Source organism: Copadichromis virginalis, linkage group LG7 (genome assembly GCF_057382275.1).
Source record: "Copadichromis virginalis isolate Kocher_CV1m ecotype Utaka linkage group LG7, C_Virginalis_male_GT1.1, whole genome shotgun sequence".
In the NCBI taxonomy this organism is placed as follows: domain Eukaryota; kingdom Metazoa; phylum Chordata; class Actinopteri; order Cichliformes; family Cichlidae; genus Copadichromis; species Copadichromis virginalis.
Window position 1 is genome coordinate 12,783,120 of NC_140624.1, and position 25,267 is coordinate 12,808,386.

A 25,267-nucleotide genomic window follows, 5' to 3' on the forward strand; every position below is an offset into this window, starting at 1 on the left:
AACATGAAGTGAATCTGTGACTAGAGCATATTTACAAACAGAGCCTATATGACACAGCAGAGGATGCTGGCCAGCAAATTATTTTTGACCTACTTCCTGTCATTGCCTGCATCCTGATTTACAGTACTTCAACTTTAAAATGCAGCAGCTGATCACATTCAGACCACACGTGCTAGGACCATGCTGAGCAGCCATTTAAGTGCAAATAAAAGACACCATATATTGCTTTTTTGTGGGTTTTTGTTGTTATTATTTAAAAGCAATTTGAAAGCAATTTAAAAGCAAAGCAATTTCTCGCCTGCAGGCGCTGAAATGTGCTCATGAGAGTCAAAGAGTAACTTTAAGTGTTGCATAAAACCACCTAAAGCTAGAAAATATGTCACGGAGAATGTAGGTGTAGATTCATCTGCAGCCTAAACGGCTGCTCTCCTCTAAAGTTGTTGTTCTGTTTTGAAAGCTTCGTATTTTCCATTTTCCTCTCCGTTGGGCCTCCTTGATCGTCTTGAGACGAAACCCAACTTATGCGGCATCTCGTCGAGACGTCCCTGTCCAGGGACCTGAAATCTGCTTTCCCAAGCATGCGTCACGTGACTTCACCCAGCACTGCCTGGCTGAGCACCAAGCCTACTGGTTTCTGGATATTTCATGTGAGAAAAGGACAAACCTCGAACCCCTTTTCCTCTTATCGTTCAGTCTGAGACAGTTTTGGGGTTTGTTTGTTTTTTTACCTTTTTACCTCATCTTTCCCCCCCACACCATCGGATAATGTGGACCTTCAAAGCGCTCGGAGTATGACAAAAGATTTTAGGATGCTGGACTTGTGCTCCTCGTTTTGTTTTGTTTAGTTAAATGCCAACACGGTGAATGCGTCGGACAGAGTGGACAAGCCTGCTGCTAGAGGTCCGCATTGAGAAAGTCAACATCTTGCCTTTCTTTATTTGATTTTTTCCCCCTGAGCGACTTCAGAAGGATGTAACGACCGATCCACCTTGCGCATCTGAAGTGTCCTCATCAAAATGCAGAAGGGAATACGACTTAATGATGGTCATGTCACCTACCTGGGGCTTTTGGCAAAGAAGGATGGTACAAGACGAGGGTGCTTGAGCAAAAAGAGCTCAGACAACACGAAATGGCACACAAAGTGGTTCGCTTTGTTACAGAATATGCTCTTTTATTTTGAGAACGAGTCCAGTTCTCGACCCTCGGGATTATACCTGTTGGAGGGATGCACATGCGACAGGGCGCCTTCACCTAAACCTTCGCTGTCAGCCAAGGAGTGTTTGGAAAAGCAGGTACGGAGAGCGTGCGCGTGCGATCACGCACAAACAGATACACACGCACCGTCTTTTTCTGCTTTATTGTTTTGCAGACTTCCAGCTTTAAACACCAATGAGGTGCAGCAATACATGCATTATTGTTTTTCTTTTCTCGGATGCCTCTGAACTCCCCAAGCGCTTCTCTTATACATTCATTCTTCATATATCGCATCGCATGATGACCCCAAATCCAGTGCAGCAGAATAGCATGAGGTTTGCTGTATTGCACGTTATGTAATCCATGCATGACATTAATGATGAGGTAACAATATTAACACCTAATGATGTTACGGCAGCCCTGGCAGTAAGCAATGTGGTGCAGTGTTTTGCTTTGGGTTGCACCAAACCTGCGCTCGACCTAAAAAAAGAAAAGAAAAAAAAAGGGGGGGGCTTGTAGGGTAGTTCAGCGGTGCATGAGTGCATGAAATGCAAATGGATTTCTAGCCTCGTGAAAACGATGCATTTGCATTTTTGGTTGGTCTCATATTTTGCTTTTTGACTTCCAGCCATCATGTTTTTGACGTTTCAGGGCGGAGAGTGCTATATCCTACCTAATGCCCCATCCAATAAAACGTGCAAAAAATAAAAATTAAAAATAAAAGTTGTGGCCTCAAGGTTTCCATCCTGTGGTAATATTTTGAAATTACACTTATGGGTCAGGAAACAGCAGGGTGCCCGTGATCAGTCAGCACTGATCTCTGTGACCTGAATGAAATGGTTCAGTGTGGAGTGTAATGCTGGAGGTTACATTTGCATTAAAGGTGACAGCTGTCATATTTTACCAGAGCCTTTCACTCTAAAGTAGGCCATAAGATTTTTCAAATTTGAGTCCAGATAACTGCAGATGAAATATTTATTTAATCCTGCTTGATTTCCTCTGGCTCCTTGTTCAATTATTTTAGGGTGGAAAGGTTAACAGGCTTGTTAACACCGTTATTGTGATTAAACAGTCGAGGAACACGATGCTCCAATGCTGTCGGCTTTCCTTTGCTCACTCCAGGCTCTGTGCCTGACTCTGTAGGTAGGGCTGCAATCCAATGTGAGTCCAGGCTCTTCCTGTGAACAGCTGCCCTTGTGCTGACAAAGCAGAATGCATGCACACTGGTAAATGTTGTGCTTGCACAATTGCTTTAAAAGCACCCCAAAGAAAGAAAAAACCCTCCTTAAAGATAAAAAAAACAATGTCAGCAGTGCTCTTTTACGACTATTGTGCTGATTTAAATATGACTGCAAGCTGACAGACAGATAACATCTCTGGTTTCTTGTGAAACCTGTTTGCACAGTGCAGCAATATGGGGTGCACTAATATCTGATATCTGAAGCATTGCTTCTCACTGTATACAAATATTTTAATCAGGAGAAATCACCTGCATCTCCTAACCTTACCTATAGATTTGTTGTTTAATGGCAACATTTTAGCAACCTGCCATAATCCCCACATTACATTTATCCTGAAATGCAGTTAGTGTGAAAATGATAATGCGTTTGAGCCCGAGGTTTCTATGGCAACCCTTATTTGCATCCTAAAGAATGATGCAGTTAGAAGAGGCGGGGTAACAGCGAGGAGAGAAGCAGTGTGTCTCATCTCTCCTATTAATGTGAGCGCTATCTGAGCTAAATTTGTTCCTCGCAGTACCTTGGAGGGGTCAGGGTCCAATTATAGAAAACACAGCTTGCTCACACTGGGTAACAGCATCGCATCAACCAGTATCACAGGCAGCCTCTGACGGCAGGATCTAAACTGTAATGTAAATCAGGCGATCTGATTAAGAAAAGACACTCTGGGGTCAGTGGTGTTTGTAATTAAAACTCGTCATGAAGCTGAAAGAAGGTTGAGTTCTAACTCTTCAGTCTAATGGGTATACATTAACAAAAATATTTCTGCAATAAAGCTGCTTGTCAGTCAGAAGTAACTCGAAAGGGTGTAAAAAATATTCTATAATTTATCGCAAAATGCCTAATTAATTATTTACCACTCACTTATGTACACCACACAGCAGGACTGAGAAGTGAGCTGCAAATCCGTATCTAAATTAACTTATCTGTATACAGCTGAAAGTAAATGATAGACAAGCCTTAGTGCTGTATCGCATCTCATACCTGTTTAGATCAGTAACAATATTTAAAGGTGCTTGACTGGGACATGAACATAAATCAGAATAAATACAAAATGCTTAACATGACTTCACACCAGACAGTCTTAGATAGATCATGAGGGAAAACTACAACAACATACATGCCTCTCTGCCAGAAATAGATTTTCTTTGACGGTAGGATGAATACCTAATGAATGTGAAGATGAAAGAGCAGTCAGCCGTGAATAATGATCAGTTGCATGTTGATAGGTGCCTGTTGAACATCTGCAGGCCAAAGATTAGAGTCTGGTCAGACTCAGCGTGGCTGGAACAGTTCAGAAGAATGATGACAGTTCAATTAACTGAATTGTGATGTTGATTTTATATAATAAACTCTCATCTAAACAAGTGTTTACAGGTAGAATATGTAGATATGAGATTAAAATAAAAAAAAGAAGCAGCTGATTCTGAATTTTAGTATTGTGTACGGATTCTCTTGAAGTGTTAAAATAATCTATTATAAGTTCAGTTTTACAATCACATTTAAATAAAAACACAGAAATATTAGCAATTAAACATATCCTGTGATACTACCACAATTCTTTCAGCTGATGAAGAAGATGTTTCCATTGTATCCTAACTGTTCATTTGTGTTTGGATATATTGTATATTTGAATACTGCAAACAAGCTAGTGATATTCAACAATTCAATGCCCACTGTGGATAGTTATGCAGCAGTCAGAGATAGGTGTGGACAAACTGGACAAACTGGAAATTAATTAATTAAGAAGATCTAAGCAGCTTTAAGCAGAAAAGTTAGCTAAAAATTAGACAAACGGATAACCAGTATTAGATAGACTAGATATTAATGATTACGATAGATGACTAATATACAAAAAGATGATACATGGTTGAAATATTGAGGAAAATTGCTAACGTATTAATTGTTAGCCTTAAATTACAGATAAACTGCAAAATAAATTTCCAAAAGTTGATTCTGTTCATCTGGACGTAGCGTTTTGTGGCGTTTTTGTGGGAGAAATGTTTTGTCACTTGGATGAGTGACAAAACATTTCTCCCACAAAAACGCTGGGTCCAGATGAACAGAATCAACTTTTGGAGATTTACTTACCTGGATGATTGAGCATGCATCAAGATGGAAAATAAATTCTTGAGCAATAGACTGATAATTATGCTAGATTTTTTTCTGCCATTAAAATAAAAAAAGAAAGACAGACAGAATGAATGTCAGGCAGAGCTAAGCTGAAATTTAGGTTATCTCAATATTTTAGGTCAGATGCCTTCCCTTTTTTTTTTTTTTTTTTTTTTTTTGTATTAACAGAACAAAAATAGTGGCAGAAACAAGCTTCCATAGTTAGCTGCTAGTGCTAGTAGAAGTTGAAATAGTTTGCTAACAGGACAAACTTAAACATTGGGTAAACATAAATGATAAACAGAAGCTAGTTAGCTAAAATTACATTTAAACTGATATGTAACTGAATTAGCAGTTGAAGTGGCTAGATAAAAGTACAGAGATGTAGCTGAAATACTTTGCTGGGTTAACATAAGAATAGATGCAATTTTATACACAGTAAATTGCTGTTAAATAGAGTAGTAGCTAAAAGTAGTGGCTGAATAGCGGAAATAAGAAGTTAATGGTTATTCTAATTGATAAGTGGTACTCAGAGGTATCTGAGATATTCTAAGTAGTAATATACAATCACCTTTTATTGTAGTTTTTTTGTATAAAGGCTAGGGAAGCTGGCTAACAGAGGAGTCACGTAAAAGCAGCCAGAAGTATTAACTTTTTAACAAGCAGAATTCAGGATCTGTAACAAAACGAAAAGCACAAAAGCTCTTCATTTCACCAGTCACAACCAGTACAGCGTGAAAGGGAGAATGGTGATCTAAAATCAAGTGACAGTGAAAAAAACAGCTGTGAACAACTGTTCACAATGACTGGAGTTGCTAGGAAACAGGTATTGCACAGTTATGTAATTGGCCGTGGCTCCAGCCTCCATGTCTTGTGGCATTTCCTCCTGGGAACCAGAGGCATCCCAGGAACTGAGCTGGGGGAGGCTTCCCTCAGTGTGCTCCATCAACTGCACTGGTGGGCGAGGAAGATGTGGCTTCCCCAGGCTCTGTGTGGTTTTTAAATCACCCACTTGATGTCTGCAGCAGCGAGGCAGTGAAACAAACAAAGCAGAGGAGAAGCTTCAGTCATGCTACTATATATAACAGATTTATCCGAAAGGTATCTGATAACGAGTGCTCCTTCCTGCGCGCAGCATGTGCATTGTTGTTGTGTGTTGGTTCTAACCGGAGCTCCTCACCCTCTCCTCGCTTTTTGTTTCAGTACTATTTCACAGTCAGCTTCAACCACGAAAACCAAAAGGCCCTTGAGTTGCGCACGGAGGATGTAAAGGACTGCGATGAATGGGTGGCTGCCATATCACACGCCAGGTAAAGCCATGCAAAGGCATATCAGCGCATCAGATGGTAAATTAGTAAAAGTTTCAAAAGTTTGGTTAAAATTTGAAAAACTTCACGGAATAACGCTTTATTTATAAGAAAGTCCTCGTTGCTTTCTTGATTTATTTAGTGAGACGAGACAGTGTGCAGTTAGATGACATTCATCACTCCAGCTGATATACAAAACCATGTGGTTTGTGTGTTTTCATGTTTTTACAGTTACAGAAACTTGGCTACAGAGCATGAGGCTCTCATGCAGAAGTATCTTCATCTGCTTCAGATTGTGGAGACGGAGAAAACAGTTGCTAAGCAACTTCGACAACAGATAGAGGATGGGGAAATAGAGATTGAAAGGCTCAAGTCAGAGGTAATATTCACTGTGATTTCATTCTTAGTACTTCTCAAGAGTAGGAATGTAAACAAATACTCGGTCATACATGCTAACCCCCTCCACTTTGCTCATCCTCCTCAGTCAAACCAAAACGCACCATCAGCTAAATTCATTTATTCCAGTAGAGTCCTTAAAGAACATCTCCTGTATTTATTTTCAATTACATTATTTTATTCTTGGACTCTGCTAGGCGTGATTCACAGTTACAGTAATCCCTATTTATGATATACTGGGTCATGCCCCCTAGTTCACCCTAGCAAAAATGGATAAATGTTGGATTTTATTAAAATAAAGGTACACATTTATTTTAATTAATAAATATGTATTCCTATTTATTCATATTATATATTCTGTATTTATAAATGTGTATATGTGTATATATGGTATATTTATGCTTATATCCTTGCTATCATTCCCCTTTATTGTATCTGTAACATGCAACTTCTGTTGGTGCTGTGCTACTGGAAACTGAATTTCCCGGAGAAACCCACCCGAGGGATTAATAAAGTTTCATCTAATCTTCATCTAATCTAATCTAATTTCAGCACAATAGCATCAGCAAATTCTTGACAGTTCCTTAAAATATATTCACATCAGTCACATTAGCTTCACTTTGTATTTGGTGGCCAGTGTGGTCTGCCCTCCACTGTTTGAGACGCCCTGCTCCCCACGGACAGCTTTTTTCTGATTGGCTGTGCCTCATAAACTAAAGATTTAAGCAGCACTTTTGCAGCTGAGAATGACACCGTACAAGCAACAATTATAAAAACTGAACATTTAGAGCAGTCTCAAACCAGGGGGTTTTTGCTCATGTGCTCATACTTGAGACTTCAGTGTCATGCATATTGTGAGTATTCACCACTGTCACAACATATATGACAGAAAATAGGTCAAAGCCATTGTGTTTCATCAACATCTGAAACTGTTAACTGTACAGGGCATGTCATAAGTACTACTTTCAATTATTTACATTACTTCTAGTTTTTAGAGTAATATTCATGCATTAAGACCTAAAGAATACTCAATTATGAGCTAAAACTCATTTCCTTGCTGTTACCTGCTCCTATTATTGTTTCAATATCACGTATGGCATCTAAATATTAAATGTTTAAAAATAATTATTGATTACCTATCTTTAATATGAGAACTACAAATTTATAGTAGATCTAAATAAGCTACACATGTCCCCTCTCAGGAGTAACTGTTTGGACAGTTTGGGGCTTTTTATGACCTTACCAGCACCCTCAATACTAAAGGGAGCATTGTTAAAATATCCAGGATTTTGTAACTCTCTGTCTGGATCACAAATAGCCCAGGATTACAGGCTTTTCCATCGTCAGGCAAATGTGTGGCAGTCACACAAAATATCAGTCAGACCTGCTGTAAATAGACATCCTGGCACAATAGCACTATATTATAACTGATTCTTACTTTGCACTCTCATTCCTTTCCAAAAATTTGTCTGCTTTCTATCCTCGCTCCGACCTGCCAGCTCAACAAATAACAGCTGAGCCAGTGGGAAAACGATGGATTATGCTGATTATTGTTCTGTTTGTCTCATATGCGGAGACTAGTGTGAGAGGACAGAAATGAAAGCACACCCCCCGTCGCAGAGAAGAATCATGTTCAGGCCAACCTCTCTCCACTTTGCATCTCCTTTCAGGAACAATGCCTTCAGTAGGGCCATGTCCCCAGCTGTATTCTTCAGATCCAATAGTCATTTTACTTTAATGTGCAAATGTGATGCTTGAAATTGAATTAGGCCCTGAATATGCATGGACTATGCTTCATGTTGCATCTCTACTATGAAATTCAATGACAATTAACTCTCTCTGTCTACAAAGCCGAGTCTGGGTTTTTTCTGTTTTATTTTTTTGGCACTCTGTCTACCGCCCAGTCAGCATACACACAGGACAGTTTGACTGATACATATTGCATTAAAATGATCAACGTTATGACCGATGTAAATAAATATTAATCAACGCTACAGAGGAGCAGCCAAGTGAGCACAGCTAGTTTAGTCAGGCTAATGTTTTAGTGTTGACAGTGCTGACAGGTCCTGTCCTGTCGATTCAGTCACTTTGTTTACATGCTGTTACAGTAAGTGAGAAGAAGAGGAGTGTGTAAGTGGGAATGACTGGTCTTTTTTGTGGTTGCTTCCGTGACAGATTGCTGGGCTGCTCAAAGACAACGAGAAGATCCATGCCAGCCCTGCAGCCGCTCCAACTGACGATGACTCTGAAATTAAGAAGATCAAAAAGGTAAAGCAAGCAGTCTGAACTTCTGCCTTGATTTCATGCATTTTCATGTTCTGAGAATGCACGGTCTATTGCAGGTCCAGAGCTTTCTGCGAGGCTGGATTTGCAGGAGGAAGTGGAAAACCATCATCCAGGATTATATCCGCTCGCCTCATGCAGAGAGCATGAGGAAGAGGAACCAGGTGGTGTTCAGCATGTTGGACTCGGAGGCAGAGTACGTCCAGCAGCTTCATATTCTGGTGAACAACTTCTTGAGGCCGCTGCGCATGGCCGCCAGCTCTAAGAAGCCTCCCATCACCCACGATGATGTCAGCAGCATATTCCTCAACAGGTTGGCTCATCCAGAGTTCTTCTCTAGATAAAGAACATAATCAATAGGACACATACATATAAGCCTTCACTTCACAGTGAAGAACAGCATACTGGCAACCAGATAATAATGCAAAACCTGATGATTGTTAGCCATAGCTTTTACTTTTTTGTGGTTTTTATGGCAACCAAAGCTTTTTTACTAAACAACAAAAAACAAAATAAAATCAGACAAAAAAGACACACACTGGTCACACTGACCTCAAACGAGCACTCGGGCAAACACAGCTTTCATAGAATTTTCCTTGTGTCTATTTGTTTTTTGTTTCTGCACCTGTTTGGTAATTTCTTGGCATCATCCAGTCAGGTTTGTGCCGAGTTGAGAGGAAAGGCACTGCTGAGACACTGGTTATGCTGATGAGGAAGCACTGTGCAGTTCTGGTCATCATTTTGGCACAAATCTGAATTTGTGTTATAATACACTCAGATTACCTGTTATTGCAAATGCAGACATGGGGCAGTTTATGTGGCTTTAGCTGGTGCACCTTAAAAAAAACTACCGTATCTTTAATTTAAATTTTTTGAAAACTTTGAAGCTATTGTCTCATCTGTTATTGGTCTATAGAATTCAGGCCACAAACAAAAACCAGAAGGATCAGGTACCACAATTCCTGCCCCTTGTCTACATATTCATGCATAGATATCTTTTAATAGATTACATTAGTTGTGAGCGTTTTGCCATGCATAAGTTTTAAATCTACTGCAGAATGATGCATCTGAAGCATTAAGATACTTTTTTTAAATTTTAAAATGGAATATCATCTGCATTAATATACTGGTAACCTCAAGTGCCTGAATTTGTGTTTGATAAGTGAGCAGCTTGCAACAACTTGTAAAGAGCTACATACTCCCTGTGTATTGGTTTGAATCTTCAAAGCAGATCTCCGTACATTTAATGTGCAATAATATTGTAACAGATTATGTAGAAATCTTATTTGTTAGCAGTAATCCTGATAACAAGTCTGTTAAAGTAAATACTGGTTCAGTGTGTTGTTTAAACACTGTATGCAATAAAAGTCAAAGTGCACAGTACAACGCCCAAACTAATAGAATGAGATCAAATAAATGCAGTGTGTATACTGGCTCAGAGCGACATGCTGAGCAGTAAAGAGAGGTTTGGGCCTCTGGATATTATCAGTGGTCTAAAACAAGAATCATAAATGTAAATACAATAATGATAAATGCAGATTACAGAGGCAGAAGCACCATGCCTGGTTTGAGGAAGAGTTATTCCTCATAGAATTTGGATCATTAATGTTTACTTTTGATAAGACACCTTGGATGTCACACCTCTTCAAGCCCTGCACAGCTTACACACACCTGGCACAGCATGGATACCCTAGTTATTAATTATTTATACCTATGAACAATGCAACTTCTCAACAGTACACTGGTATTTAAAGACAACTAAATTTCTGTGATTGTTTTTAGAACTGTTATTTTTTTATGGTCTTTTCAAGACATAAATGGATCTCTTTAAATATGCAGTCAAACGTAATAACTGCTCAGATTAAAATTAGGATTATTACTCTTAAAATCTTTATAGTGTGAGATTAGTTTCCCTAATAAATGTTTTTTTCAATCTCTACTTTATTTCAGTGAAACCATCATGTTTCTGCATCAGATCTTTTACCAGGGCCTGAAAGCCAGAATAGCAAGCTGGCCAACATTAGTCCTTGGTAAGAGTCATGTCTTTGTTGAATTTCATTACTTTATTCATAATGCACTCATTCAGATGTTTGTCAGAGTGCACGTGATGAAATGTGATTAAAAAAGTTTGATGTGTCTGCAGCTGACCTGTTCGACATCTTGCTGCCCATGCTGAACATCTACCAGGAGTTTGTGAGGAACCACCAATACAGCCTGCAGATCCTGGCACATTGCAAGCAGAACCGAGACTTTGATAAATTGCTGAAGCAGTATGAGGCCAAGCCCGACTGTGAGGAAAGGACCCTGGAGACCTTCCTTACCTACCCTATGTTCCAGGTTAGCTCATTTGTCTCACTGATATACACAGGAATAAAGGCAGGCCCATTTGTTTGCTGCATAGGTGCAGCCTGGAGCCAGCTTTTGTTGTTAATTTTGTGCTCTCGCAGCTTGAGCCAAGTTCTTTTCTCCATAAATGTCACCCTTGAGCCATATATTTCACCAACCTAAAACTAGATGCCTTTTGCTATGCCAATGATGCCCAGCTGTGGCGGTTTGCAAAGCAGTCGGCCACTTTGTTTTGCGATTGCACTGCCTGTGAGTCAAATGTAAACAAAAGGGTCATCACTAAAAATCTAAAAGGCAAAATGTTAATCTTTTCTCCTTTTCTTTATGATGTAGACTGTTCCTATGTGTCACCTATAAAACTGGTACAGTATTTATCCCTGTTAATCTCTAAGAAATACTTAATTACAAAGTAAAAGCACGTTCTTAATGGGTGATCTTAAAGAGTAATAACTGAAATCCCCCTTTAGAATAGAAGTTAGACCCTTTTTATGCTGGTACTCCAAACTGTGGTAAAAATGCTTTAATAATTATGTAAATATGTTTAAAACCTGATTAGTCCACCTGCTACAGATTGAAATGATTGGTTTTTTTCGTGATGAGGCGAAAAAAAGGTGATCACCTATCATCTGCAAGTCTCTGATCTGTCTTATTCCATCCTGCAGTGAAGCACAATCTTCACAGTCAAAGATTCAAAAAGACCAGTGAGAACTGGGAATGTTGAGTGCAGTCACATACAGCGAGGTCCTTGAAGAAAAACTGCTAGTACAAGTGATGTGAAACTGGTTCAACAGGTCACCTTTCAGTGTTAGAATGACCTGAAGCAAAGCAGCCAAAACAATACTGGAGTGACATCAGGCCAAGTCTCTGACTGTCTCCCGCTAGAATTCACCCCAGTATAACATCTTTAGAAGGACCTGAAGATGGTAGTTCGTGTGCACTTTTCATCCACTCTGCAGAAACTTGAGAGGGTCACCCACGAAGAATTGGCAAAATTGCTCACATCCAGGAGGGATTTGACTTCTCTAAAGCTGTAATGGCTGCCAAATGTTCAAAATGCTGCACTGAGTGCAACACATGAAACAGGTGACTACATTCTGAAGAGGCAGTGGCATTTATTAAAAGCTGTGTAACCAGATTTGACTGATTTCCACTTGAGCTAAACCAGTGTTTTCATTAATATTCTCTGGCCTGTTTACTGGACATTGTGGCTCAGACAGAATTTGGCTTCAAATATACATATTGTAGCATGGCTCATTAACAAAAGAATTAGCAGGCATTCGTCTGCAGTGTCTCAGGATGTCTTGATTATGTTTTCATGTCTATAAAAATGGTTGGTCTCGGAGCTCACGCTCCTTTCTGGCAAGGCACGCATTTTCCCCAACAGTCCACTCTGCTGGGGCCTGCTGCAGGCTGTGCTGTGTTGATAATAAATTTTGCTGATGAGTGTAGATTGTGCTCTCTACTGATCTTCTTCTCATCGTGCTGGCACATATTTATCCCTGTGTTTGTACGCTTGTGCTGTGCACATGAAAGATCTCGCAAGTGAGCACGACTCTCCTGCTGCTTTCTGTTCTGCCTCTCCAGATTCCTCGCTACATCCTGACTCTCCATGAGCTGCTGGCCCACACACCCCATGAACATGTAGAGAGAAATAGTCTGGACTATGCCAAATCTAAGCTGGAGGAGCTTTCCAGGTATAACCCATAGCCCCAGATGGGCGTGGTATCTTATATGAGAGTAACGTCTTTTTAATTCATATGAACACAAATAATAGATCAGTCTAAAAGCTGTTGAATTTTTTTTTAGAATAACCAAAAAAGCATGAAGAGATATTAACTGTAAAGATAAACAGATACATTTTTTATTTAACCAAACATATAAAGACCCAATTTCAGCTTTTTTCTATTTGATGTATAAGCTCCAAATGAGAATGACAAAAAGGCGCTTTTTTTGTGTTGTTTTTGTGCTTTCTTAGAATAATGCATGATGAAGTGAGCGAGACCGAGAACATCAGGAAAAACTTGGCAATAGAGCGCATGATTGTAGAGGGCTGCGAGATTCTCCTTGACACCAGCCAGACGTTTGTAAGACAAGGTAACTCTCATCTTTAAGTGTTGTACTTTGGATCCCAGCAGACAGCAGGGTCACAACAGAGAGAGGTTTCCTGTCCCTCCACATTTCTGACAGCCAGATTTTACATTTCCGGCACTTTATTGTGCAGCGTGGCACAGGGCTGGCTCTCTCCTCCTCTCGGTCTCTCTCTGGGGAACAACACGTACTCCTCGCTATAAGAGCTTTTAATTTCTAAGTGTAATTAGACGGGTCTGTGGCAAACTGATGATGAATCTGCAACTGCAAATGTCAAATGTCCCCAACAGGCCGTGATGGATAAGAAAAGAGAAAAGAGACGTGGTCGATTATTATTCTTCTGTACATATAGTCATGTACAGAGGAATGTGCATATGCCTTTTCATTTTTGTCTACATGTGTCTCTTCTTTGCTCCTCCTTCATTCTGTTTGGACCCCTTTTTTCTACATAAAGGGTCCCTCATCCAGGTGCCAATGAGCGAGAAGGGCAAGATCACCCGTGGGCGACTGGGTTCTCTGTCTCTAAAGAAAGAAGGGGAGAGGCAGTGCTTTCTCTTCTCCAAGCATTTAATCATCTGCACCAGGGGGTCTGGGGGAAAGCTTCATCTCACCAAGGTGGGCCTGAGCTGCTGAGCTGGCAGCATCACAACCTTTCTGCAAAAGTCTGGGACACCTGACCTAAAATAAATGAATTAACCAACACTCGATGGAATATTCACTACATTTGCTCAGATACTGTAGGCTCATTAACATGTGTGAGATTAGCAAACCCCTCCATCCCAAACGTTTACTGAGAGGTTTTCAAATATTTTACATAATAATATGCCAGATTTTTATGAAACTGAACCCTTCTTTTAATACCGTCTGTGGTTTTTCCACAATAATCATTCAAAGCTGTTGCTTCTTTATGCAGCATGTATGAAGTCTTCATTTTTAGTGATAAGGTTTGCCCATATAAGAGATCCAGATGATATCTAAAACCCTTCTTTGTCCAGCTTAAATATTTGGAATAAAAACAAACTTCCTTTTATGTATTTAAACTTAAACCTAAATATTCTGAAAGGATAAACTAATAGTAAAGATGCCCTAAATAGCATCAGATGTACCTTTTTGAAGGCTTTGTGTGTTTTGCCAAGCTGAAGTTAAGGATACTTTGGAGAATAGGATGAAGATGAGGACATTTATCACCTCTATATATGAATGACACATATTTTTATGCTGATGGAACTGATTTTTTTTATGTATGCACTACATTTACTACATCTACATGTGTATTGTATGCTGTTTGCAGAACGGAGTAGTTTCGCTTATAGACTGCACTCTTGTGGAAGATCCTGAGGGGACAGATGATGAGTGTGAGTGTTTAAATATTTTCTTATAGAAATGTGCTTCATATGTACTCTGTTTCATGGTTTAAATAACTGATGAATACTAGAGGATGCTAGCTTTGTTAGAACAAATGAAAAATAATGCTCCAGTAAAGGCAGGCAGTACTATGAAATGCACTACTTGTTTTGGGTAAAAATCTGGCACTGTACAATCACATATGACATGTTTATGTCTTTACTGGCTATAAATGAAATATATAAGGAAAATGACAAAAAGTCTTTGTGTTTGCCTCAAAGCTAAATCAGACAAGAGTGGTCAGGACATGGAGCACCTGGACTTCAAGATTGTTGTGGAGCCAAAGGACAGCCAGTCATTCACAGTCATCCTGGTAGCCTCCTCAAGGCAGGAGAAGTCTGCATGGACTAGTGACATCAGCCAGGCATGTCAACGCACATCACAGTCTTCCAGCAGTCAGTTACAGAAATCACTAACATTTCCTCTGTCCTATTTCTTTACTTCAACTGCATGTGTCCTGCAGTGCATAGACAACATCCGCTGCAATGGCCTGATGATGAACGCCTTTGAAGACAACTCCAAAGTCACAGTGCCGCAGATGATCAAGTAAGCTGCTTCTTTACATGTAACTTGGTGAAGCTGCTCCCATTTTTCTTTTTCTTTTTTTTTAGATTTGTATTTGTTTTCTTAACAGGTCAGATTCAAGTCTGTACTGTGATGACGTGGACATCCGTTTCAGTAAGATGATGAACTCCTGCAAGGTGCTGCAGATCCGCTACGCCAGCGTGGAGCGTCTGCTCGAGAGACTTACTGATCTCCGTTTCCTTTCAATCGACTTCCTCAACACCTTCCTGCATTCCTATCGTGTGTTCACCACTGCTGATGTGGTGCTGGATAAACTCATCACCATCTACAAGAAACCCATCAGTGCCATTCCGGCCCGGTCAGTCACTTTACATTTGGACAGACTTGAATGTTGCAAGGTTGTTGACAGCGCTTACCACAGACAAAAAAATCTTATTTGAAGTGTGTGGCATCCCTTCAGACCTTGCCAGCCTGCATAAAGATGGAATTGATTTATTAGGATGTGAAGCTTTGTCATCCTCTAATCAATGTGAGGCACATATAGGAACAAAAGTTCTGTGGTTATTATACAGAAATTTTTTTGTTTGTTTTATTCATAGAATTTCATGAAATTACACAAAACATGACAGGAAAACTATAAAAAGATATTGACTAATTTGATGAGATGGGTGCTGCATTTTCTTTTCTTAATTGCTGGGTTTGTGTTGCAAAATGCATAAACTATACTTTTACACAGTTAACAATATATATATATATATATATATATTGCAACTTAGGAGTCACTGACTTTAAAAAGCATTCCAAGCAACATCCAAATATCCATATTTTCCAGTGCTCTCATGTTAAATGAGCATGGAGCTTGGTGGTTTGCTGTGTTTGTTTTGTTGTTTCTCGCAAAACCTCCTAAGTGCAAATTCAGTCAGTAAGGTACCCCATAATTAATTATTTTTCAATAATCTTTTAAACTTGACAGTAGTGGTTATAGTTGCTTTCATTGTATGGTGCAAATTTAAGTTTGATCATGAATTAGTGGCTGGACATGTAGAGGGTGCAGCATGCGTGTAGTGTTCACGGGTATTTGTTTCTCTGTGTTTGTGTACATAGACACTGTATGTGACACTGAAACGATTAAGTCTATTGATCTTTTGAGCTTAGCGTGTGTATATATAGAGCTTGTTTTATTGGTTAAATCCAAACACAGAGACTTAGCAGATGTGGCACTGCTACAAGGCTATGGTGACTCTGTTTCACTGTATGTTATGTACATATCAGTTTGTATTGGTCCAGTCCATCCTGCTTGTGTGGGAGTGTCTCAGCCGGGCTCTGTCACTCTATGGCAATCAGCCTCGGTGCTGCAGGACCCCACCCTCCTGCAAAAGATTGCACTGGTGCTAACTCTCTGCTCTGCATGCCTAGAGTAAGGGCCCTGCTGTGGAGCTCAGATCAGGGCTCTCTATATCCACACCCTGCATTATGCTCTCCCGTGGCGCTTGTCATGTCACTGAGAGACACCTACTCTTGGCTGCTTGTGTCAGCAGCGGCCATGCGCACTATCGCTCACTGTGCTATTTATGGGAACCTGTGAGGTCGCCAGGAGGCTGACAGGGAGTGGGAGAGGGTTTTCTGAAACACTGCAGTCAGCCGAGACATAGTTGAAAAGAGACTTCTGGTTGCAGGGCTGACTTGGTTTGCATAAATTATTTCAGAGGTTCTGTTTGTTTAGCTAAGCTCCTAAAATATAGAGTATACTTAACCAAATAAATAAATACGTGCCCTAACGTCTAATGTTTATCCTCCCCTGATGCAGGTCACTGGAGTTATTCTTTGCCAGCAGTCAAAATAATAAACTTCTTTATGGCGAGCCACCCAGCTCCCCCAGGGCTAGCAGAAAGTTCTCCTCCCCTCCTCCTCTCGCTATTGCCAAGAACTCATCCCCCAACCGCCGTCGCAAGCTCTCTCTCAATATCCCCATCATCACTGGGGGCAAAGCTCTTGACCTGGCTGCCCTTAGCTGCTCCTCAAATGGCTATGCAAGCATGTATTCCTCCATGTCTCCATTCAGCAAGACCACCTTGGACATCAACAAACTGTATGTGTCCAGCCCGATCGCGAGCAAAATCTCTGATGAGGGAGAAGACAAGAAGGAAAAGGTGGACGACCCCTCGGCATGCAAACAAGGTGGGTGACTTGTAGCCATTCAGAGTACAATTTGAACTCTGCTTTGCTACAATAATGTCTTTAAAAGAGCTTAATACTTACTGCTGTTTGCTTGTTACAATACAGATCTCTCTGTACGAGAAGAAAGTGATAATGATCAAAACCAGAGCGATGACGGGGATCCAGAAGCTTCTCCTACCAAATCTCCAACTACACCAAAAAATATCAAATGCAAAAACTCCTCAGGTAGATTGTGTCTTAGTCTTGTACATGATTTAAAATGAAATGTCGAGCTTATAAATCACTTTATATTGTTACACTGGGAAATACTTGTATTTAACCTAGCTACATTTCTAAATAATGAGATCAGGATGTGCACAAATAATACTTGTGTCAAAATACAAAACACACAAAATTCTGTTTCAACGAGAGCACATGTACCACACTCGCCTGCTGTTAAAAATCAGCAGCCAATCAGAAGAAAGTTGAATTAAAGTAAGCAGAGCTAAAGTGGCTTCTTTCAGAAAGAGGGCCAACACCAAGGCCCTTATTTATCCCATATAAAATAAGATTATTTTGAGTTTTGAAAAATGCAAAACTGTTCACATAGAGTCTTAAGAACTAAAGAACTAGAGCAAAAATACATTTGATTACACAGACAGATTAAAAAAACTGCAGAGTTACTCAGAGAAAGAAAATTCTGCCAAAAGTAATGACTTGTTGCTTCTTCTTTTTCTTTTAAGTAATCTAGATCCACAACAGTTTTTATCAGCTTATTCCTCAGCACAGGCTCCATGTCTTGACCAAATTTCATAAAATGTTGATTAACTGTTTTTGTGTAACCTTGCAGATAGACAGATGGCACTTGACAAAAAAAAAACCCTTGCAGCTGACAATACTTGCCGTCAAGCATATTTTACCATCTGTAGGAGAATGATGAATTGTTTTACTCTTTAAATAACCCCGTTTAGCCATATGCTGTCATATTTCTATCTGAAAAAAAATATGCCACTGTGGAACATAAGTAACATGAAATATCAGTCGTTCGATGGTTATGAATATGTGGGGAAAGCCAACGCTTGGCTTCAGTAGGTGTTAGGGAAACTTGTGTCATAGCAACTACACTGAGAGCGTGTTTTCCCTACCGCCCCCAGTAATGAGGCTGTTTCACTGGAGCCAAGATTATCTTTGCCTTTCAAATCTTATGACAGAATTATACAATATAAGTTTTTAAAACGAAGCATTATCTGGAATATGTGAAATAACTGGAATAGTGAGGCAATGTGTGGGATTATTAGCAGCCTATGATCCGTGTTCCCGGGATTTATACATCGAGGAGTGCAGAGAATCTGTTGATTCCTCTGTTATGCTGATATTTAGTGGCTATATTTAGCTGCAACCATCTTGAATATCAAAGCCTCTTGTAAAGGAAAGTCTGGAGGGAAACTTTTGCATTGGCCTGCAGTGCTCCCTAGTGGAGGTTTGTGAAATGAAAAAACAGGCCATCCAGCTTTATGTGTATATTGAGTTATAATAATAAATATACATTTACGGCTTGTATTTTTTTTAACTGTCCTTGTGTGTAGAGTTTTCCCTGTTTTCCTACAACAACGGCATGGTGATGTCATCATGTCGAGAGCTGGACAACAACCGCAGTGCTCTATCTGCTGCCTCCGCCTTTGCTATTGCTACTGCTGGAGCCAATGAGGGTACCCCTACCAAGGAAAAATATAGACGGATGTCCCTTGCCAGTACAGGTATATTCACCAAGAAAGTGTTGGGCAATTCTCTAAACTTTATTCTCCTTCGGTGCCTCTCATTTAATGTATTTTTTTGCAGGTTTTCCAACAGATCAGAGAAATGGAGACAAAGAGTTTGTGATCAGACGAGCGGCAACCAACAGAGTCCTGAATGTGCTTCGGCACTGGGTGTCCAAACACTCTCCGGTAACGCATTTCATAGCAGAGATGTTAACACAGCATCTTGGCATATTTTCTCCTTAACAGAGGAAAGAAATTGTTTTGGAAAATAACTTAATAAAAATTTGAGAATATTATCCACACAGAATACAACTAATTCAAAACTAACCTCATGAGCAGTGATGATCAATGACAAAATCTACAGTTTTCTATCATCCGTGTGTGCTGTGTGTGCCTCTCTAGGACTTTGAGAGCAACAATGAGCTGAAAACGAAGGTTATTGCCTTTTTGGAGGAAGTGATGCATGACCCTGAGCTGTTGACCCAGGAGAGGAAAGCGGCAGCCAACATCATCAGGTACCGCTGAGTGCTGTTTGAGTGAAAGAGGGATTAAAAGGCATTTTACTGGGTCATTAAGCTGTACATCTTTCAGAGGTTGACCTTCTTTTTCATGTCATCAGGACTATAACTCAGGAAGATCACGGTGACAATCAGATCGCGATAGAAGACGTGACACAACTGGTAAGTGAAGTGAGTAGCTGCTGTTCGGGGCTCTATTTGAAATCAATCCTCTGCTCACTTGGCTGCTCCCATGATAATAGATGCTGAATATTTTTGATTAGTTATGAGACATAAATTCAGCAAACAATTAATGCATTATGTGATAGTTAGCAGATGGGATTCATTAGACTGGAATCTTGACGGTGCGTGAATTTGCACATATGTAAATGTTGCTCAAGAGTGACAAGCAGTGATTTCACAAATGCCACAAAGTATTTTTAGATACAGCTGCAGGAAGTGTAATTGAGTATATTTATTATAATACTATCAGCTAGACGGGGGGGGGGGGGGGGGGGAGGGGGTTCTGCCTGAAAAGATGACAAATTCAAAAATAAATATTGAAATACAATAAAACAGTTAAAGATTTCTTTTGTATATATTTTGGTGTCCTTGATCACAGAAACTTTTATGAAAATAAGACAGTCAATAGCACATTTCAGTCTAGTTAAAAGTCATTTTACCAGCACTTGACAAATTGAAGATGTAAAAGTAAAAAAAAAGAAAAATTTAGAGGCGAAGGTGCATCAAAACCTACAGAAATACCTTGTTTGGTAGATTATTTATTGTCATGTTAAAAAAACTAAAGTCAAGTTAGCTAATTTAGATCATTTGGGATCTGTTTTGTTTTTTTGGACTGTTTGTGTCTTTCAGGTGGGAGGAGGGAAAGCTGAGACCTTCGAGAATCACTCAGCAATGGAAATTGCAGAGCAGCTCACTCTGTTGGACCACCTGGTGTTCAAGGTCATTCCATACGAGTGAGTGTCATCACACCACACAGCCAGGAAGCACGAACACACCAATACATGCTTCACTTCTTCTTTCTTGGTTTGCCTCACAGGGAATTCTTTGGCCAAGGCTGGATGAAGAATGACAAAAATGAGAAGACGCCGTATATCATGAGGACAACGAAGCACTTCAATGACGTACGCTCCAGTCAAAAAGAGCTCTTATCACATATTGAACCCTTCTATCCAAACGTAACATGAAGTCTAAACTACTTGTTTCTCGTTTTTTTTGTCAGATGAGCAACCTTATTGCCACGGAGATCCTCCGCTGTGATGATGTTGTAACCCGGGTAGCAGTCATCGAAAAATGGGTAGCTGTGGCCGATATCTGCCGTTGTCTACATAACTACAACGCCGTTCTCGAGATCACCTCATCACTGAACCGCAGCTCTGTTTTCCGTCTCAAGAAAACTTGGCTCAAAGTTTCCAAGCAGGTGCGTGTCTCTATATGCATTGCTGCTAGTCCCTGAAGTGCATGGTATTGTCACTGAACGTGTTCATTATCACCATTTTTTTCTAGACTAAAGCACTGATAGACAAACTGCAGAAGCTGGTCTCATCAGAGGGGAGGTTCAAAAACCTCAGAGAGGCTTTGAAGAAGTGAGTTCAAGGACATAGTTTCAGACTGGATCAACAAAGCAAACAAGCAGCACAAGTGGATGATAAGTGGTTTTTATTCTCTTTTTTTTTATTCTAGTTGCGATCCTCCCTGTGTGCCCTATCTGGGGATGTATCTCACTGATCTGGCTTTCATTGAGGAGGGAACGCCGAACTACACCGAGGACAACTTGGTCAACTTCTCAAAGATGAGGATGGTGAGATGTTAGGCGATTCCTGATATGAAAGACTTGCGCTAAGTTTGTGTCACTGACATCCTTGCTTCCCTTTTTTCCAGATTTCTCACATCATCAGAGAAATCAGACAGTTTCAACAAACAGCATATAAGATTGACTTGCAACCAAAGGTAAATTAATTAATCGCAAAGACCACAGAGCAGTAGTTCCCAACCTCTCTGACAACTGACTACTTGAAGAAGCTATTTCTAATATACGAGCTGCAATCAAAAATTTCAGAGACTGGGCCTGTAGAAAGTAACAGTGGTACCTGAATTAAACCTGGGCAAAGGAAGCACTTGGCAACAGTGGAAACAAAAAACTCCCTTTTAACAGGAAGAAACTTCCAGCAGAACCAGGATCAGGGAGGGGCAGCCATCTGCTGTGATCAGTTGGGGTGAGAGGAGGGAGATAGAGATTAAATGCAGAGTGATGTATATACACACAGAGTGAAAGTAGTGTATTTTTAAGAACATTAAAAATACTGACAGAAAACTTCTTAAAGTGCACAAAGCATAAATGTAGAAAAATTGCTCTTGGTCTCTCCTGACCTAATGTGTCGTTTTTGGGAATGAACTGAACTTATTTCAGAATAAGAATCAGAATACTTTATTAATCTCTGAGGAAATTATGTGGTCACAGTTGCTCCAAGACAGTAAGAACAGGAAATAACTAACTTAAATTTGATAATACAAACTTACAAATTATAACAGAATAAGTCTAGCTCTAAATATAAATATCTCAGTATATTACACAAATTAAATATATAGTTGACATTGAGGTGCCCTTTTTATCGTATTGACTTTGTAATTTTATTTGTAGATGATGTGATATTAAGCGTGTGGAGAATGGAGGAATTGTACAGCGAGTTAGCCACAAGCAGGAATGAATTCCTGTGTTCTAAAATTGACATTTGGTCACAGCACGGATTTGAGTTTAATGATGAAGTCATAAATAAAAGTTGGATAAAGTGGGACAAAAAATAGCAGGAAGCAGTTTATCGCCATGCAAGGAGACACCATTGAATAGAGGTTAAAAAAAAATTAAATAAGGTGCATTTTTTTGCTTTCATATAGGCACTCTCTGAGCTTTTTGATTGCATCTTGTAAATGCAAAGGCTAAGTTCCTCTATATCTTTGCAAAGTATTTTTTAGAAAGAAACAGGTAAAGTCCTCCAATAACAGCAAAAACGTGGGATGTTAGTTTTTAATTTTCAAGGTGGAAATGCTTCAAAAAGATAAGTTATGAATGCTTGGGACCCTTTTAGATATATTGCATAGCACTGTTTTGCCCAAATAATGATTAATGTTTTGTGTTCTTGTTTGTATTATATTATTCAAATAAATCAAAATCAGGCCAAAGTAACTCATTAGTTCACATAATCAAAATTTACAGTATAAACATAATGATACTGAGGGTTGCAACTAGTAACTTGCTTCTGTTTAGTATTGTTTAAACTGTGAAAATAGTAAATATAATCAAATAAAAAAAGTCCTTAAATTTGCTTTCCCCCCCCATATTCTAGGTAGCCCAGTATCTGCTGGACAAAAGCTTTGTTCTGGATGAAGAAAGCATGTATGAAGCCTCACTCAGAATTGAGCCTAAAGTGCCCAACTGATGGGGAAGGTGGCCCTCCATAGTATTTTCTTTGTTAATATTACACATCAGTTAACATGCACATCAACATTTGTATAGCTGTACATGCTTAAGATCTTGCTCCTCTGTACAGTAGATGTTTAAAGTTGTTTGACAACATAAAACATTTTAGTGTATATTTTTCCGTGTATGATTTTTGTTGTTGCCATTTCCACAATGACACCTGCTTGAAGGATTTTTTTTTTAATTTCTATGAGTATTTCAAGAACAATAATAGAGGTCACTTTAGCTGCATGCAACCGTGTCTTCTACTGTGACCAATGACATTATTTTGCATCATGCCATACTGTATCAAATTTGCACTTCGAGCACTCGTGTTGCTGGCTGTTGTTCTCTTGGCTTGAGTTTTATTGATGACTGAAGTTCTCTGCAACCAATGTAGCATTGTAAAAAAAAACTAAAACAAAAAAAATACTCCATAAAATCAGGTAAAAGAGCACAGAGAATATAATTAAAGGTAGACAACAGTGATCAGTGCAACTGACAGCAAGGTATCCAAAGCATATGTGTCTCTGTGCTTCCCGAACCAAAACAAGAAGGATTTGTTTCTTCATTTCTGCTCACTATTCTAAAGACAGGGGTTCCCAACTGTGCTTACCACACTGAATGTTTTCCTACAGTGTAACTGTGGAGCAGTCCAGTATGTCCAACCAGATATGAAAGTGAATACAAGGTAAAGGTTCTTGTTGAAGTTATTGGCTGAATGAGAAAAATGAATACAGTCCACAGGAAGGTCAACTCTGTGAGCTAAATGCTAAAATTTGCATGCTATATTTGCGAAGTTAACTGAACAACAAGCTCACCACTGTAGCTTAACTTGTTAGCATGCTCACATTTTCTAATTAGCACTAAACGTATATTGAAAGCTTACAGAAATGTTATTGGTTTTGCAAAAATCAGTCAAGTATTCACCAAAAATTGTAAATATTGTTCTAAAAGTTGGAAAGTTAATGGACCAGTTTATCCTCTGTTGTTGTTGAGACATTTTATTAACATCCACTGATGTAAATCACTAATGTAAGCTTTACCCTGTCGACATCATTGAAATCAGAAGCAAATGTGCTGAGATGTGCCAAAATATTTCAGGCTGAGCTGCGAAAAATCGCACTCTTGTTGCTAGAACCATCAGCTCAGTCTACATATTTATACTGATACATATAGCTGATACATATAGACCAAATGTGACAAATGGGACATGATGTGCAGACACAATCTGTACACACTTAATTACCTGTAGAGTTTTTTTCTTCTTCTTCTTTCTGTCAAGTAGTAAATGTTCTAAAGCTGGTAATGATAAACAATCCATAGGTTGGGAACCTCTTCTTTAAGTTAAGTTTAGCTATAGGATAATACAGTTTCTCAGTTGGCACACGAGGTGCCTAAAGTCTGCTGAGTTCACTTATAAGCTGTGTAACAACATAGAGTGTTAAAGAAGTGAGGTTTGTGAGGTTTAAGGTGACGGATTTGTCACCTGCATTTTTGTTACACTTGAAGTGCACCAGTACAGTTCAACGAGTTTCCCCCTTTATGCTTGAACTTTTTGGTCTTGACTTGTTAAATTGAAACTCATGGAAAAAAAAAAAAATCACACGCAGTGGTTAAGTGTTGTACCTTCAGGTTCGGGTTCTACTTCTGTAGAGTAAAAGTTTGTTGCTCTTCTGTAATCAAAAGACAATCTGTCCTTTTTGCTGTTCCAGTGATTGTGGAACATGACTGTATATCACTCTGTTATATGCATTGCTGTTAAAAACTATGATAAAATGTATGTGAATGACCTCTGCCTGCAGCATTCAAACACTATTTTTGTAGTAGTATAAGAGAGAGTGACCTGCTCTTTATATGAACATGGGAAAGTATTTTGTACTTTGTTGTTAATTCACTTCACTGAGATGCGCTGTACATTTTGTACATGCAACCTGGCATATTTCTCAATGTGGAACAGTGTAATCCTCTCAAAAACAACTTATATCACAAGCTTAACACAAAACGCTACAACAGTGTGGTCTTGAAACCATAACTTAGAGGTAGGAGAGCAATTCAAAGTGTTTTGCATTTATACTGTAATCCTGTCTATAACCATTTCTGTTAGCAGGAATATAGTAACGTAGTGCTTATTCTGTGAATATTTGTATGTATTTTTACTATGTATGTACAGTACACTTTTGAAGCTAATGTGGTAGGCATGCAACACCTTCACAGACAGAATAATACTATATACTTATACTGTATACACTTATAAATGCACATACTCTTATAAGGTATATAAACAAATAAACATTTTGCTGTAAGCAATACCCAATGGTATGAAAATTATCTTTCAACCCTCATGTTTCCACAGCTTAAGAAATATTCCCAGTTTTGTAAGGAAAAAAAAGATTAAAAGAAGATGAAGAACATAACAACAAATAAACAAAAATATGTTTCCCAGTTACCTCTTGATAATAAATTCATTTTATCTCAGGGG

At 39.2% G+C, this 25,267-nt stretch overlaps 1 protein-coding gene across 2 annotated transcripts; it reads left to right on the forward strand.

Moving 5' to 3' along the window:
• Nucleotides 1–602: 602 nt before the first annotated feature.
• On the forward strand, nucleotides 603–25,267 carry LOC146704564 (ras-specific guanine nucleotide-releasing factor 1). Of its 2 annotated transcripts, none has more exons than XM_085461795.1 (27): nucleotides 603–1,292; nucleotides 5,748–5,854; nucleotides 6,083–6,230; nucleotides 8,423–8,515; nucleotides 8,590–8,843; nucleotides 10,481–10,560; nucleotides 10,674–10,867; nucleotides 12,461–12,570; nucleotides 12,852–12,970; nucleotides 13,419–13,579; nucleotides 14,256–14,319; nucleotides 14,590–14,732; nucleotides 14,832–14,914; nucleotides 15,003–15,251; nucleotides 16,701–17,071; nucleotides 17,177–17,296; nucleotides 18,637–18,807; nucleotides 18,890–18,996; nucleotides 19,213–19,325; nucleotides 19,430–19,499; nucleotides 20,181–20,284; nucleotides 20,368–20,452; nucleotides 20,551–20,748; nucleotides 20,835–20,914; nucleotides 21,012–21,129; nucleotides 21,210–21,278; nucleotides 22,673–25,267. In XM_085461795.1, the coding sequence occupies exons 1-27, from the start codon at nucleotides 1,017–1,019 to the stop codon at nucleotides 22,763–22,765; spliced, it is 3,780 nt and encodes a 1,259-aa protein (XP_085317921.1). In that variant the 5' UTR covers nucleotides 603–1,016; the 3' UTR covers nucleotides 22,766–25,267. The 2 variants fall into 2 exon arrangements, with proteins under 2 accessions (XP_085317921.1, XP_085317922.1); XM_085461796.1 differs by having other exon boundaries at nucleotides 19,430–19,490.